This window comes from Pituophis catenifer, unplaced genomic scaffold (assembly GCF_029215685.1).
Source record: "Pituophis catenifer annectens isolate HBS135680 unplaced genomic scaffold, rPitCat1.0.hap2 SCAF_3, whole genome shotgun sequence".
Classification (NCBI taxonomy): Eukaryota; Metazoa; Chordata; class Lepidosauria; order Squamata; family Colubridae; genus Pituophis; species Pituophis catenifer.
In genome coordinates, this window is record NW_027256883.1 from 113,729,588 (window position 1) to 113,747,534 (window position 17,947).

The 17,947-nt window shown below is 38.8% G+C and overlaps 1 protein-coding gene across 2 annotated transcripts in view; it reads left to right on the forward strand.

The window, feature by feature from the left end:
* Window positions 1-17,947, forward strand: part of XPR1 (xenotropic and polytropic retrovirus receptor 1) — a 123,413-nt gene that overhangs the window by 56,071 nt on the left and 49,395 nt on the right. For both annotated transcript variants that reach the window (XM_070939266.1, XM_070939267.1), the window contains exons 3-6: window positions 12,390-12,491; window positions 13,839-14,062; window positions 16,827-16,976; window positions 17,840-17,923. In XM_070939266.1, the coding sequence (XP_070795367.1) occupies window positions 12,390-12,491; window positions 13,839-14,062; window positions 16,827-16,976; window positions 17,840-17,923 (560 nt within the window). The remainder of the gene's footprint in view (window positions 1-12,389; window positions 12,492-13,838; window positions 14,063-16,826; window positions 16,977-17,839; window positions 17,924-17,947) is intronic.

The window sequence follows — 17,947 nt, forward strand, 5'->3', positions numbered from 1 at the left end:
GCTCCCCGCCTTTCTGCCATGTTTAGACTTGTGGGAAGCTTTAGGCATGATGACAGAGAGCAGGTGTTACAATAGTCAAAGAATTGCCCAGAAACAAATACAGTGGATTAGCCCCAGAATTTAATTGTTGGGAGCGTAGAAAAACTCCACCTGCAATTGCCAAGAACGCCCTGATGACACTAAGGTGAGCAGGGAGCACCAGTAGCAGCCCGTAACAGGAGACAAGGGCGGGGGGGGGGCGCGAAGCCCCACTTCAAAGTGCACGTTTAAGAGACAATCTGTCCACCCAGGAGGGGAGGTGGGCGCGAAGCTCCGCCAGTTATTAGGTCAGGCAAATACTTCCAATGACAAGGGCCCGTTACTCGTGAATGGAGGCAGTTGGATAAATGCCAGAATAAGTTTTCGCGCCAGAAAGGGCCTCCGCCGCCCAGCGACTCAGGAGGAATGGCGCCTAAGCCGATGGCCCCTCCCAGCGTCTAGCGCGGTGAAATTAGCCCCCAAAACACGCTCAGTTGTTAAAGACGCTGGTGGTCGAAGGGAAGAGTCTGGCTGCCTCCCTCGATGCCGTCGGGAGCGTTAAACTCCACCCGAACACAACCCACGCTGTAATTTCAATGCAAACGGCAAATAGAAAAAAACGGGGCACTTTGAAATCCAAAATGGCCGCCGGGAGCTTCTGAAGGGGGCGCGAAGCTCCACAGACGGCTAGAAATGCTCTGGGGACCCGAAAAGGCCAGGAGAGGGTGGAAAGGGAGCGCGGACACTCCACGAAGGCTCAAAGGCTTCCCCCAATTAAACTAAAAGGAAAGGGAATGTCCTCCCCCCCCCAAGCCACCGGCAAAGCCAGCTAATGGGGAATGGGAGAAACGACCTACTTCCCTGTTTACTGAAGTTGTAATCGCAATCCAAAGAAGTCCAAATCACAATCCGAGTCAAACCAGGAAGACAAGTGAGAAAAAATTATTTCAGATAGGCAAGAAGCAGCCAGGAAAGGTAGAAAGGATCAAGAGGATCAGTCCCACACGCCTGTCTAGGCTGACAGACTGAGCCAAAAGCTGGGCTTGCCCGGTAACAAGGGCGGGACTTAGCAAATTTGATGGGCTCAGTCTATCGGCCTAACAGATGACCACACCCATCCTGGCTGCTGTCTCCACCCACAATGGAGAAAGCATAAATCACAATTTTAGTCCCAAAAAAGACCTCTCTTATTGAGACGGCTGTGAATTATGGTCATTCACAGCCCGTAATGATTCACAAACAGTCTGTGAAGATTCTGACAGATGTCTGCTTGAGTTGACACAGTCATTCAGGCTAATGTTGAGAAGCACCCACCTTTATCTCCCTTGAAATGCTGCCAAAGACCTAATTGTCAATTAGTTTTGCAAGGCCAAATGGAGCGCAGAGTCAAACGGACTTCTCAGAGCTTGAATTGACTATATGAACTAATTGCTTCCTGCAAAGGCTCACGTCTGTTTGCTCCTCTTTTATGTCTTATGGGACGGGCCACTCAAGCCCAAGCCTTACTCCCGAGTCACCCTTTTTTTTCCTTAATTGTTCTTGCCTCCTGGCAGCTCTGCACATGCGAACACTGGGAACAGGCTCACACTGTTCCTCTGCCTCGCTGATGTCAGATTCCGGAGGCTCTGGAGGCAGCACATAACTACCAGATGGCCCTGGCCCCCTCTCTGCCTCTGATGCAGAGCTCTTGTCGGAGTCTTCTCCAGACTCCGGGACTGGCCCATGTTCCTCCCCAACCTCCTTACTGTCCGACTCTGCTGCCAGCTCTGCAGGCCCCCGGCGGACCACAACATCATCTGAGCCACAGGAACAGAATCTTTCGTCAATGGTATCCTTTTTATACTTGCCGTACAGGATGGCTGATGGCACCTTTCAAGTGAAAATGCTTTCTGGTGGTTTGCTGACTCCAACTGACTAAGATAGTTGTCAGGAGCAACAACACATCTAATGATATCTGGAGCCAGAAATAGCGAAGCTTTCCCTAAGTCCACCTGCCTCTCAATGTCTTCCACCCTTTGTCACAAGGTTTGTCTTGCTAGGTCGTAGTCCATTTTAAGTATTGAAGCTGGGGTGAAGCCTAGTTTGGCAAGGTTGGATTTGACAGCCTTGATCCATGATGAGGAGAATTTGTCTTGGAGAATTAATGGAGCAGGACCTTGCGGAAAGAAGTTAAACTTTAGCCAGAGATTTAAGGACACCATACAGATTCTTGCTTCCAGGCGCAGAAGTGCATTTGAGACACAACGCGGCATCTGAAGAATTGATCTAATGAATTTGGATTGAACTATTTCTAATGGTGTAAAACATGAAGCTGACTGTCTGAGCAAGGTCCCATAAAGAAGCTGTGCTAGCAACTTGGCCAGAAAAAGCTTAATTGCAGCAGAGACATAATATCCTCCCTTTGTGCGGAAAAATTTAAGGCTCACTGATGTTTGGCCCAAGGCAGCCACATATTCTCCATGTGCTTTTCTTGAATCATTGGCCTGAATGACCACCTCAGGTATTTGAAGATGGTTACCTGCTCTATTTTGTGGCCATTTAGATACCATGAATAAAGTTTTGGCCTTTTTGCAAAGGCCATGATCTTTGTTTTCACATAATTTAAACTGTTTACAGTTTATTGTAATTACAGTACTGGAGAAGGGCTTGCAAGGCTCTTTTAAGGCCTACTGGTATCCTGGAGAGGATCACAGCGTCATCTGCATAGAGCAGCAGGGCGATGCTTCTATCACCTATTTTTTGGGGAGGTAGTAATTTGTTTTGTTTAGCCATTTTATCATGTTGTTTATATAGAAGTTAAAAAGCAAGGGGGCCAAAATGCACCCCGTTTAACCTCCTTTTGAGCATGTCATTAAATAATTGATTGTACAGTAATAGTTACTTTGTAAACAGGAATATGCAACTAAAAGCTCTATTAAAGTACCACTTTGTTGTTGTTGTTAGTTGCGAAGTCGTGTCCAACCCATCACAACCCCATGGACAACGTTCCTCCAGGCCTTCCTGTCCTCTACCATCTTCTGGAGTCCATTTAAGCTCATCCCTACTGCTTCAGTAACTCCATCCAGCCACCTTGTTCTCTGTCGACCCTTTCTTCTTTTACCCTCAATCTTTCCCAGCATTAGACTTTTCTCCAGTGAGTCCTTCCTTCTCATTAGGTGGCCAAAGTATTTGAATTTCACCTTCAGGATCTGGCCTTCTAAAGAGCAGTCAGCATTGATCTCCTCTAGGACTAACCGGTTTGATCGCCTTGCAATCCAAGGGATTCTCAGGAGTCTTCTCCAGCACCATAGTTCAAAAGTACCACTAAGATGGCTTTGTTATATTTTTTCTTGCCTAGCTATTAGAAATTATTCAACATGCATAATGAGCCACTAAAATGCTTGATGTGGTAGAATATCACCTTATTATTCAGGTTTGAATGAGTTAGTTTAGCAAACAAACTAGAATTAATGGTAGAAAGTAACAGCACACTGGGGGATATTGAGAAGTTGATCTATATATGACTGTGCTATGACATGCCTTTTTTATTTCTCTTGATATATTTTTTAATTGAGTAGGATTATTATGATAGCAACAAAAATAGATGTAACATATACAATAGAAAAATAAAAATTAAACAGATAAGTATAGTAAGCGTAAACTTCCTATAGTGTGATTATGCCCACACCAAACAAAATGTGAAATAAAAAATGTTTTATGACTGAGCTAATTCATTTTCTCAAGTTTTCCCCAGAGTTTGTTATTTGGAAGGGTGGCACTGGAGAAAGGATAAAAATATTTGTAACCTTTCCCTTATGTTGTCAGTGCATTCCTGTGAAGGCGTCATTTTCCTAGCGTCCCTAGACTTTGTGAGAGATAAGATGTCCTTTAAGATCAATGCTAAATGAAAAGCTAAAGATGCTAAACCCAATTGAATATTAGCTTCCACTGTCTTCAGAGGTTGCAGAGTATCTATGGTAGTCAAAAATTTAGGGCATACATGTAATACTTTCATTTCACTTCTCACTTCAGAAGAAGGTCTTAACAGTTTAGTCCTGAACCAAAAATAGAAGAATCCCTTGGTGAAGGTTAAACTACTATGGTAACTGAAACAATAGCAGTCAGGGGTCAACTATTCTTGGTCATGTACAGGAAATCCCAAATTATTCCTGAATATTCCAATAGAAAGCAAGCTCTCCATTTATTTGTCCAGAATGCCTGAGCATTTATGCATATTTTTTGCTATCTTCATATTTAAAAGTATTGCATTTAGTTGCATCCATTTTAATATATCTGTTTTTCTTTTTTGTTGTTATTGCTTGCTTTTCTCTTAATTTCTTAGCACAAAATACATTTTCTACATTAAAGCTTTTTTTGACTTTGGTACAATTGAACCCAACATTCTGGATTATGGACTTTGGATTTGACCCAGTCAATACACTGTCCACAAAATATGTATGGTGTGTATTAGATTAAAAAAAGTATTTAAAAAAAACAACAATCTGTGTTTTTTCTCGATAATAATATTTGAGTAACAATATTATGTGTATATTAAATATATCCATTTGATTATTGTTCAAGAAAATGTGAATAGAGGAATTAAAGGCTTATTCAAAGTAGAATATACTGTTTATTAACATTAAAGTACAATGTCAAATTTGGGCCACCTACTCTAAAAGCAGGGGAAGAATTTGGTAGAAGTTCAAGATTTTGTTTTTCGTGAAAGGGGTTCCAGCCTGGCTAAATTAATATTTTTGCAAACATGCTAAAGTTAGTTGCTGTGTACAGCCTACTTTTGTATTTGTAACAATATGACTGGACAGAATGTCTCTTCAAAACATTTTTCTCCCAGCTGTGGAATGAACTTTTCAAATTTATACAAGGCAAAGCATTCATGAAATTTCAGTTAAGAATCTACATATTGTAACCTTTAACTAGTTTAGCAAACTGTCTCCTAAACCAGTCAGTTCCTCTTCAGTGTGACACATAGAACATATCCATAGCAGAGTTCTGCAAAGCCTTTCCAAAGGGCTGTTTGCATACCATGTTGAGATAAACAAATTATCCCTCCTCAGAATATCAAGCAGCCATATTCTGTAGAAGGAGGATGTCTGTGGGAAGGAGTGCTTTTTACCAGCATTGGCTGCTTTGTGGGTTGACATTTGAGTTTGTTGAAAGTGGATTCACGAGCCTGCCCATTCTTGCCATCACTTTACTTGCTCCCCAAACACTGCCACTGCCACCACTCAGTGCTCTGCTTTTTCCCCCCCTTGGTGACAGCATAAATGTTATGCTTATTCTATGTCAACTTTCAATCCATCTTTCTATGGAATGTCAAGGGGGTTAGATTGGATTGCTATCAAAACAAATTTGATGAATGGGAAACATTTAGAGACGCTTGATTGAACTGCCACTATCTTGGTTTGCTCAATAAGATTAGGGAACAGTTCGCGCCTCTGGTATTTCTACTATTACAGTTCCTCATGGTGTTTCCTTGATACTTTCAAATCCTTTTTCCCTCTTTAAAACCATCATGAAGCCATCATATTAGTTGAATTCAAGCCCTCCAGTGTTTCTCCAGTGCCCACTTGCAAGTGTGTGGAAGCTGGGACTGCTGCCTGCATTGAGGATTTATTTGTTTTCCTTTTTGATATAGCAAAAGTAAGGATTAGGGTTAGGGTTCAAGCAAGTATGGTGATAAAACAAGGGCTCAAGGAGGGCTCTATAGCTGCTCAGTGGCTGGCTTCAGATGAGTTTTCCCTTGATCCACATTAGACTATAGGAATTGGTGAAATTCTTCTATATCAAAGGCTCAGAGTATGCTGGCTTCTTGCCAGTTGTACCATGGGAGCAGAGGTGGTGGCCCACTTCACAGATATGTGGAAAGTGAGGTTTCAGTTCAAACCAGATGGAAACTGGCAGATGGTACCAATAGACATATATACAAGACCATTGCCAGGGAAAAGGGGCTCAGAGTCTCCTTAGGAATGGTGTTTCTTAATATATCCCAAAATGTTGTTGTGAATTGCATTGATTTAGTGATCTATGATCTATTCAAGTATAACTGTCTGAAGTACTACCTCATGACAGATCACATGCCATGCCACTCCATTTAGAGTTGGCTTCTACACCATTGTTATTCCCCACCAACACATCCCCGCCCCGATCAGTGTAGTGAAAGCCATTTATATGAACTTTGGATTCAGACAGTACAAAAATGGTACGAAATGTACTCTAGCAGTGCTCCAAGTGTGGGATTCCTGGTTTTCTAAAAAGGCTTGTTTCTTCAGCCAGGCTCCTAGAATGTGGAACTATTTGTGATCAGTGAACATCTGAAACATGGTCTAATGGTGGCTTTTGGATTGAGGAAGACTCCCTTCTCAGCCAACTGGCAAAGAACAGTTTATCTCTTATACACATGCCTGACTCATGAATGGATTTTACACACATATACACACGCCTTGATCTATGTATTTTTACAGCTTAAAGGAGCCTTCATTTAAAAATGTTAGAATTCTTTTAGAATTAATTGGGTCATAACATGGTTGGAGTTATAATTCAGGACACGCAGGAACACCAGATGGTTCTGTTTTAACATTCTTTCTATGTTGCTGTCCAATTTTGCCTTGCTTTGTCCTTTAAGATCTGCCTGTTGGATAAGGCCATTTTTACTAAAATGCTGGAGAATCTGGAGGACTCGCCCCTCAGAAAATTATCTGCAAGCTCCTGTTTAGTTCTTTGTTATAACTTTGCATGAGCATTAAAAACAAATGGATATATTTTTTTGGCCAATTAACTAAGAGTCCCCTCCAAAACTTAGGTTAGAAGAGATCAGCTTTACCCAGGGTGATATTCTCCCAGATGTTTTAGAACGGCAGTCTTTCCTCATCTTTTGCAATTGGAAGATCCTTTAGAATTGCCCAGTTGCATTTCAGAGCTTCGCTGAGAACCTGGAGCTGCAAGGGTCCTATCCATTATTTTTATGCAGGGTTTTTTTTGTAAATAGCTGTAATAGTTTGGGAATTATCTGTTAAAGACATAGGGATCTGTCATCCAGATTTTATGAGAGACAGTTGTCATTGTCTGGAATGAATTGTAGCTCAGTGATGATATAGTTCAGTAGTTTTAGTTGGGAACTATAGATGACAAGTGAAACAAATTAGGAATCTAAATCATAAATGTCTCAAAGGTGCCTTTTCAAAAGGCAACTGGGCTTCATAAATATTTGGTTGTTGTTCCTATTGGGTATACTACCAGAGAAAATCAGTAAAGAAAATATATACTTGATTATACATATAATAACGGCAGGGAGGATAGTATTTGCACAAAGATGGGAAGCAGAGAAAATCCCTTGGGAAAAGGAAATAATTAAAAAAATCTTAGATTGTGCAGAAATGAACAGATTAACTTCGATGATTAAAGAGAGAGGGGATACAGACTATTATAAAATATGGGGGAAATTTTATGATTGGTTAAAAAAGAGATATAGATAAAGATTGTGATAATTAAATAAGGAGAATGTTATATTGAATGTATTGTAATTTGGGGAAAATATCAACAGAGAAATTGAAACCATCAAGGAGAAATGAAGATAGGAGGAGTAATAAAAAGAAGAGGTCGTCACGGAAGAAACACCAAGAAGACACACGGAAGGATTGATGTATTATGTGTTTGTTTTAAAAAATAAAAAAAAAACTTTTATTAAAAAAATAAATATTTGGTTGTTTTCTGTTTTATTCTGATAGTTTGGAGATTATTCCTGGATACCAGTTTTGTTACCTTTTATCAATTATTTGTTATCAACCTGTTCCTCCATCCTTTGAACAAAAGCTTCCATTTCCATAAATTCTTGAAGGACTAGTTTAGGGTTCTTGCTTACAGGTAGCTTGTTTAATTTTAAAATTACAGAAATTGCCCATATATCTTCTTGTTTTTGGTTTTCTTTCTGTGAAAACATTTGTAGTGTTGCAAATGCTAATGGATCTTTTAAAAAGAATTATATACTACACACCTCTCTTTTTTCATTAATGCTAGTGCAGAAAAAAAATAAGTGGACATGTACTGTTTAAGGATAATTTTAAGATGGGTTAAAGTACTTTAGATGATGCAGAATATTACATCAGAAATAATATTAGAGATTATATATGTGGAAATACTGTCATTTTCTGTTTGTTACTCAGCTTGTCTTTTTTTAAGTGTAATTTAAGCTATCCATCAGTCTTTTCCCAATCAGGGTGCCTATAGAAATTTCCTATGCTTCTCAGCAATCGGTATGGTGGCTAGCAATTCTGACCTTTGAAGTCCATTCTTTCTGGTTTGGGGAAAGCTGGTGTGAGTACTGACCTTTAGATCTTGAATGTTTTGAGACTAGCTTATCAGAAGGATTGCCTGCATCCATTAGAGTCAGACTTGGCTTTATAATCAATACATGAGGTCTTGCCCTTTGACCCATTGATAAAGGGAGATTTGCAAGGCTGTTTTGCAGTCATAGACTGCCTTCTCCACTCAAAATTAAAGAGCTGTTGCTTTCAGATATACATTTACCTATTTATTTCACAGTACTTTTTACTAATTGCTCTGATAAATTTTTATTGTACTCTTTTAAAGATGTGTATAATATGACATTAAATTGATGGAGTCTATTATGTTTTATGATTAATTGAAATACTGTGCATTTAATTGAGGGGGAAGCATAATCATTCCCTGAAATATTGTTCATTCATTAGGCAGCAGCATTATAAACTATTTGTCTGGGAATAGACTCCTTTAAATTCAGTAGAATGTATTCCTGAGTAGACATCAATCATATTACATAAATTGTAAATTCCTCCAGTGGCAGATCCAGTAGCAATAAATCAGAGGTCATGGTTTAGAGGTTTGTTTTCAATTACAAGAGAGGAAAATTTGTATCTTGCTAGTTAAGGTGTCCTAGTTATATATTAAATAGTATAGTATCCATTTTATCAAAATGTTTAAGGCATTTCAATATAAATCAAGTTTGTTTTTCCTCTGTGAATATGTTTTACACCCCATCGCAAAAATTATATAAACTTAGCTTGACCACATCTTGTTTCCTGCTGTATGAGATGTTTGCAATAATAACTTGATCCAATTTGTGTAGTTTTTAAATTTTCCCCAGAAAATAAATTGTAAAACACATCCTAAATAGCTTAACTATAGCTTTGAAATATAGATATATATATAATATCTATGTGTTGTATTATTTATTGATATAGTAATAGAAATGGAAATAACCCTGTATAATAAATGCTTAAATGATAAAGGCTTTGTAAGTTTAAGCAACAAGATATAGTATGGTTCTAATTGCTTATTGAATCTGCCACAGTTTGCAATTGTATAGTTATAACAATAGAAAACCCCCTGAATAATTTGCAGGATAAAAAGAAAAGATAACCACTCACCAACTAGAGTGGTTATCTCAGTTATAAACTGCAATTTGTTCCTCTATTGACAGATATTCTGGTCTCTATTATTAAAACAAATAAAGGAGAAAATTCTTCTACAATAATTCTTATATTGCCAGCTCCTTGATTTATAATGGGTACTGTTAAATGATTGTAATTTTAAAAAACTAAAAGAAATACCCATTAAGATTTCAAGGGATTTTTTTTTCTTCAGGGAGTCTAATGATTTTATTTTCTTGACTATATTGCAAACTCTGAGAAATGGCTTGCCTCTAGATAAAAGATTACATAGATATTAATTTTATTTATTTTATTTTTATTTTATGCAATTTATATGCCGCCCTATCTCCGAGGACTCAGGGCGGCTCACAACGGTAAAATGCATAGTTCCTTATTAAAACAATATAAAATTAAAACCCAATTTAAAACAGTTTAAAATTCATTTAAAAACCCCCATCAGTCCAGGCTACGGAACAACCAAGTCTTCAACTCGCGGCGGAACGAGCGAAGATCAGGGGCCATCCGGAGCTCCAAAGGAAGTTGGTTCCAGAGGGTGGGTGCACCCACATAGAAAGCTCTCCCCCTGGGGAGAATTGAGGGATACGAACTTCAAATTGGCTAGCACTCCTTTATGTGGGATAAAAGAAACAAAACACATTCAAAAGACACACAATAAGAAACTCATTACTACAAATTTGGCTTAAAATTAAAAAACAGCACTATATGAAAATACCAAGTTGGTTATCACCGGTAGAATCAATTAGACACCCAAATCTAACAGATAAGACAAAAATAATTAGATATAAAGATTTAATTGACTATCAAGGTAAATTGAAGACAAAACAACAATTGGAGACAGACTTAGATAGGGAAATAGATTGGTGGACTTATACCCAAATACAATCTAAATACAGAGAACACATAAAAATATATGAAATTCATAAACAAAAACAAGAAATAGACAAAATTATATTAGATTCAGAAAACTAATTAGCAGAATTTACAAATTTCTTTTATGCTATAAAATGGAAGAAGAGACAGTCAAGGAAACGATGATTAAATGGGCTCAAAACATCAAACATACAATAAATTTGGAAAAATGGGAAAAGTTTTGGCAAGTAAATACAAAACTAACAAGAACAGTGGCGTACAAGGAAAACCAACTGAAAATGTTTTATAGGTGGCACATATCTCCAACCAGACTGGCAAAAATACAGCCCAAAAATAGTCCGATCTGCTGGAAGTGTAAGAAGACACAAGGAACCTTCTATCATTTATGGTGGACATGCCCAGCAGCAAAGAAATTTTGGTCTAACATCAAAAAATGGTTGGAACAAATAACAGAAACACAGATAGATAAAGAACCAGAAACGTTTTTACTAGGAATTTTTAATAAACCATACCCTAAAGATATTAAATATCTCACAATTCACATACTAACAGCTGCAAGAATAATATATGCAAAAAATTGGAAGCAAGAAAAAACGCCAAACGAAACAGATTTAATAGAAAAAATTCTAGAATGCGCTGAAATGGATAGATTAACCAAAGAAATACAAGAAAGAGAAGAATCAGATTACTATAAAATATGGAATAAATGGTATAATTGGTTAAAAATTAGAAATAAACAAAAAACCTAGAGGGGAAATACTACCGGTATAGAAAATGTCATTACACTAAGGAGAGGTGAAGAAATATATAACAAGCAGAATGTCACTTTGAAACAATGCTTAAGAAGGAAATATAATTTCTTTTTTTTTATATATGTTGTATAAATGTTTGTTGTGTGTATGCCATGTTATGTTTTTTTTTTAATATTTATACGCTAATAAAAATTTATTTTTTTAAAAAAAGAAAGCTCTATCCCTGGGGGTCGCCAGCTGACACTGTCTGGCCGACGGCACCCTGAGGAGGCCCTGTCTGTGGGAACACACCGAGCAATTGGGGATTGTCGCTGGCTGCAGGGGGTCCGACAGATATCCCGAGCCTAGGCCATGAAGGGCTTTATATGTGATAACCAGCACCTTGAACCTCACCCGAAGGGCAACGGGTAACCAATGCAAGCCGCGCAGCCGCGCAGGAGGGGTGTAACATGGGAGTGTCGGGACGCTCCCATCACAACCCGCGCGGCCGCATTCTGCACCAGCTGAAGCCTTCGAGTGGTTTTCAAGGGCAGCCCTAGGTAGATAGCATTGCAGTAGTCAAGACGGGAGGTGACCAGCGCAAGAGTAACAGTGCGTAGGGCATCTTGGTCCAAGTAAGGGCACAACTGTCGCACAAGGCGAACCTGGGCAAATGCCCCCCTGGTCACGGTCGTCACATGATCTTCCAGAAACAACCATGAATCCAGGAGGACACTCAAGTTGCGAGCCCTATCCACAGGGGGTAACACCTCACCCCCGATGGTCAACGATGGAATATCTCGATCAGAACAAGATGCCGGTACCCACAGCCACTCGGTTTTGGCAGGGTTGAGTCAAAGCCTGTTCCTCCCTATCCAGGTCCGTACCGCTTCCAGGCAACGGGACATCATGTCGAGGGCATCACTGGGCTGGTTTGGGGTGGATATAAAAAGCTGGGTATCATCAGCATACTGATGATACCGCACCCCAAAACCACAGATGATCTTCCCAAGTGGCATCATATAGATGTTGAACAGGAGAGGCGAGAGGAACGACCCCTGGGGCACCCCACAGATGAGGGGCCTCATAGCCAACCTCTGCCCCCCTGCCAACACCGCTCGCGTACGGCCCGAGAGATAGGAGGAGAACCACCGTAAAATGGTGCCTCCCACTCCCAACCCCTCGAGCCGTCGCAGCAAGATACCATGGTCGATGGTATCAAACCCCTCGAGCCGTCACAGCAAGATACCATGGTCGATGGTATCGAATTGAGAAAACTAAGATTAATATCAGAAGGGATTTTAAGAACCTTTTTACAAATTCTATTTTGTTTCTATTTCCCCAGTCACAGATGAAGATACTGTAAAGAGATATTTTGCCAAGTTTGAAGAAAAGTTTTTCCAAACTTGTGAGAAGGAGCTTGCCAAAATCAACACATTTTATTCAGGTAAGAATCTTTTGGTCCATCAGATTCCTAAGAGGCAATTGCCATATCAAGGCTATACCATGTTCTGCAATAGTTCTTATCTTACCCTGTTTAAGAATCTCCTTTTAATCTGCCTGGAACAAGGCCACTGGGGAACACTGGAGCTTTTGCTGCCGAGCAGCTGGCAGTTGGATTAGCCTCCCGGAATACTGCTGACCAGCTGTTCTAGGCAGTGGGGATCGTCACCACCACTTGCCGCCAAACGGTGGCGATCAGTGGGAAACAGTGGTGGTGGTGATAGGCAGATGATCTAAAACAGATGATCGGCAGTATTCCAGGAGGCTGATCCAACCGCCAATCAGTTGCTTGGCAGCAAAGACTCCAGCATTCCCCGCTGGCAGCAGCTCAGCTCAGTTGACCTGTGGTGGGTGCAACGGAGCAGAGCCCTGACGAGCCACGTGCTGGGGCTGCGATAACGTGCTGAAGCTGACCAGGCTGTTTGCTGTTTGCTGCAAGGACACTAGTCAGATGAATACCGGATGGATGCTGGGAGGCAGAGGCAGAGGCAGATTGTTTTTTCTTGTTTTCCTCCTCTAAAGCTAAAGTGTGTCGTATGGTCCGGTGCGTCTTATAGTGTGAAAAATATGGTACATTTTAATTGTATCATTTAAAGTTGTATGTTTACAAGATTCTTAACTGGACACACTTGCATTATTCATTATGAATTAATTATCCCCATCCACATTGTAGTTAAACGAACTACACTCCCCCCCAACATCATCTTGTAGGGGAAAAAACGCTATAAAATGACAACTGGTTTTTCTTTATTTCAGCATCCATCTGTGCTATAAAACACTTATGACTGCATGACTGCAACTTTGTTGGTTATATCCTTACGATTTATATTGATATTGATTGTTTCCTGATTGCTTATTTGTACCCTATGTCTATCATTAAGTGTTGTACCTTATGATTCTTGACAAATGTATTTTGTCTTTTTATGTACACTGAGAGCATATGTATCAAGACAATTTATGTACACATTACTATTAATCTTCTCGTTCCTATCACCTATCTCCTCCCACTTATGACTGTATGACTGTAACCTTGCTGCTGGTATCCTTACGATTTATATTGACTGTTTCCTAATATGATTTGATTGCTTATTTGTTCCCTATGACTATCATTAAGTGTTGAAGTGTTGACTATCATTAAGTGTTGTTGATTCTTGACGAATGTATCTTTTCTTTTATGTTCACTGAGAGCGTATGCACCAAGACAAATTCCTTGTGTGTCCAATCACACTTGCCAATAAAAACTTCTATTCTATTCTAATATATAAACATATTCTGTATTTTCATTCCATAGAAAAACTGGCAGAAGCTCAGCGCAGATTTGCTACACTACAGAATGAATTGCAATCAACTTTGGATGCACAAAAGGAAACCAGTGGTCTTACTACCCTGCGGCAACGTAGAAAGCCAGTCTTCCATCTGTCTCATGAGGAACGTGTTCAGCATAGGAACATCAAAGACCTGAAACTGGCTTTCAGCGAGTTCTACCTCAGCCTCATCTTACTGCAGAATTATCAGGTATTGATCATATCATTAAAGGATGTTTCCAGTGATTAAGGTGGGATTAATCTTGATTAGAGTGAGATTTGCAACCAGATTGCCTTTATCTGATTCATCATATAGCTATTGGTTAAGATTCAATTAGTGCAGATACTTATACGGCTTTGATGGTTATGAATGAGATACAGTTTTATATGAAGAGCTTGGGGCCACAATTAATTTCCAAGATACCATTTCACCCTTTAGATCAGTTCAGAAACATTTTCACTTTTCTGCTTTAAATTTACCTAATGACTAGCAAAATCTTCTTGCTTCCCACCAACATTTGAAAAACTAGGTATTAGGATAATTTTGCAGTTGCTATCTGGAGTATTAAGGGTAGATGCATCTTCTTGGCCACAGATTGCCACATTCTGATGTAGAATGTGGCAACCTGTGCAGTGACACAAAAACATCGAGCTGGGTTATAATGTGTGTGAAAATCTTCCTCTTGCAGATAATGGAATACCTCTTCCTAACAATGGTACTTACGGTCCCTAGTGCATGCTAAAAATTTCTTTGAACTGAAGAGATTGGCTTGCTATCAGTAGACCATCATTTATATAAGTAGTTAATTTGTCTTTTATCCTCTAGCACTACAGGTAGTCCTTGACTTACAACAGTTCATTTAGTGACTGTTCGAAGTTACAACGGCACTGACAAAAGTGTCTTATGACCCTTTTTCACACTTAGGACCATTGCAGCATCCCCATGGTCACATGATCAAAATTTAGATGCTTGACAACTGGTTCATATTTATGACATTTGCAGTGTCCCGCACTGTCCCATGTGATCATCTTTTATGACCTTCTGACAAGCAAAGTCAATGGGGAAGCCAGATTCACTTAACAACTGTATTACTAATTTAACAACTGCAGTGATTCACTTAACAACTGTGTCAAAACTCACTTAACAAATGTTTCACTTAGCAACAAAAAATTGGGGTTCAATTGTGATCGTAAATCGAGGACTGCCTGTAGTTAGTTGCCACATCTTTATTTGACAAAAAAGGGGGGGGGAATAATCCAAATATTCTGAGGGGAGAGAGAGAGGGTTGAGGAGAAGCTCTGTGACCTTTTCTCTCTGGTAATATTCCATACCACCTGGATTGTTTGGGAAGCAGTTACCTTTTTCATTTCTCTTCTCACTGAATTCCTACAGTTTAATATCCTTTATGATTAACTCATTGCTCAAAATATACCGTTGGAATAGAAAGATTCTAGCAAGAATTCAACACTGCGATGTGGTATTAGACTTGTCAAACATTTCGTGTCGCTGAGATTTGTCAGAAGTTGTAATTATTCCCAGAGCAATCAAAGTTATTCAACCCAGAAATAAAAACCTAAGCCTGAAATTGTCACTTCATTTTTTTTTCATTTAGGCTTGTGAACGAGGTATAGCTCTTGTGGGAGATTGCTGAGTTTCTTCAAGAGAGAATAATTAAAATTTCTTATTAAAGATAATATATATCATTAATATATTAGTTTCCTCTTCCCATCTCCAGATTGTTTCCTTGCTTTTCTATCCTACTGAGCTCCATTATGAAATCACTCCAGGCATGATTTAATTGAAAATAATTTCAGTAGAGCTGCTGTAACTCTTCCCATAGGCACCATATTTTGGTTCTGTTCTTTGTTTTGTTTCAGAGTTGAAAATGAAATTACCAACTAGCCTAAATGAGATCATTTTCCAAATAATATTATCTTTTGGATGTTCAGTTTATAAGGAAGCTTTTCCCTCTTATTTTATATGATTTCCCCCTTTTTCTTTTTAAAAAAATTTAGGTTGATTTTGAATATATATTTTACTTTACTATAAAAGTTTTGTTTTTATAACAGGTTAGGTTTCTTTTTTAACATATGTTAGCCTATAATAATGATAGTGATATAGTTTTACTGTTACCATATATAATGCTGCAAACTATTGAGTTTTTCTTAAATTCAATTGCACTGTTTTTTAAAATTAAATAAATATAAGTACACATTCATATACTCAGTGTTATGTTTAAAATAAATTACACCTTTAAAATAAATCACACTTTTCCATGTACCTGGTGATTAAATATAATATAAGCCATAGGCTTAAAATAACAACAGTGCTTTTACTAAGTCCCATGTATTACAATGAATTAAAAACAAGTGAAGATTTCCATATCCTTAATTTTTAATTCTTTATTTGCTTTTTTCTGATAACCCAACAACTTTCTTCTTTAAATATTCAATTTCTCCAATAATTATTCCTAGTAAACAGCACTTTATATGCCAGGTGTTCAAAAATGTGTTCAGCAGTCAGTGAATTGGGAATGTTGATGTGTTTCTAATCCTCCATTTTTGTCTGTATGAAGTACGTAGTTGCTATTAGTGATTACAATCAATTTTATGCATTATTATGTATAAAACTGAAGGACAACAATGTGGATTAGAAGCAGACTTTAGCTCTGGCATTTTAATTTAAACATGCAATTTACAAAAGGTTACCCGTGTAGCAGCAATCTTTTATGAGGGAATATATGATTTTTCAAAGCTGGCTTTGTTAATTTTTTTGTTAATTTTAAAGAAAAAAAAAGACCAGCTTTATTATGGAAAGAAAAATGTAAAATATGTTTCTCTAAAAGAACGAAAAGATTTTATAGTTTCTTCCTCTAGGTGATTTATTTCCCTTCCCAATTCCCTGATATCAAACAAAGGGTAATAGGCACAGAAACTGAGCAAATAACATGGTTGTGTTTTATCTTTATCTTTAGAATCTAAATTTCACAGGGTTCCGTAAGATTTTGAAGAAACATGATAAGATCCTGGAGACACCACGAGGTGCTGATTGGAGAGTGGCTCATGTTGAAGTGGCTCCTTTCTATACTTGCAAGAAAATCAATCAGCTCATCTCTGAAACAGAGGTATAGTCTACTACGTAAGGGATGGTTCTAGATTAATCTCCTCTTCCAAAATGGGCTAGTATTGATTCATGTTACATTATTTCTAGAAATGAACTGCCTAAAGCACTACTGACTACTTTTGTTTCCATCTAGAAATAAAATCTCCCAGAAAACACTCAAATCAACTGATTCCAGTGTGTTATTCAGAAGACAGGTTGTTTCAGTGCTAATATGGCAGGTTTATACCTGTACAAGTAGTGATAGACTTATAACCATTTGTTCTGTTCAAAGTTTTAGCACTGCTGAACGTGATCAAACTTCAGGCCCTTGGCACACTTACAACCACAGGGGCACTTCAATTTCCCCCAATGCTTGTCTCCCTCATTGATATTTTCTTGCCTTTCCCTACAGTCTGCAGCCCTTGATGCCCTAGCTAAGCTTTGCCATCTTCATGCTCCTACTGTTGACCAAGCATACCAGGTCTGGCCCTTGGAAGGCAGCTGCTAGCTGCATGGGGGTTTTTTCCCCAGGCCGTGCATAGCAGTTTCCTAGTGATACCTGGAGAAGGTGTGGCCAGGAGCTGCCTCAAAAAGAGACAGACCAGGTATGCTTCATTGGCAGAAGGAAGGAGAAGATGACAAAGCTAAGCTAGGGCATGGACACCCTCTTTTTCCCACCCTGTGTATGTGGAGTTAGGCAGCTGGGCCTGCCAGGCTAACAGTCACATGGCATTGCGCTTTACAACCATATTCCTTAGTAATGGAAATTCCAATCCCAACTATGATTGTACGTCAAGGACCGCCTGTATTTTTTTAAATAAGGAGTTGAACTTATTTCATGTTTTTTAAAAAACTATGTTATAACTTTTTATCTATTTTTTTTAGGCAGTGGTAACCAATGAATTGGAAGATGGAGACCGACAGAAAGCCATGAAACGATTACGAGTCCCACCACTAGGGGCAGCACAGGTGATGGAAATAGAAGAAGTTCTT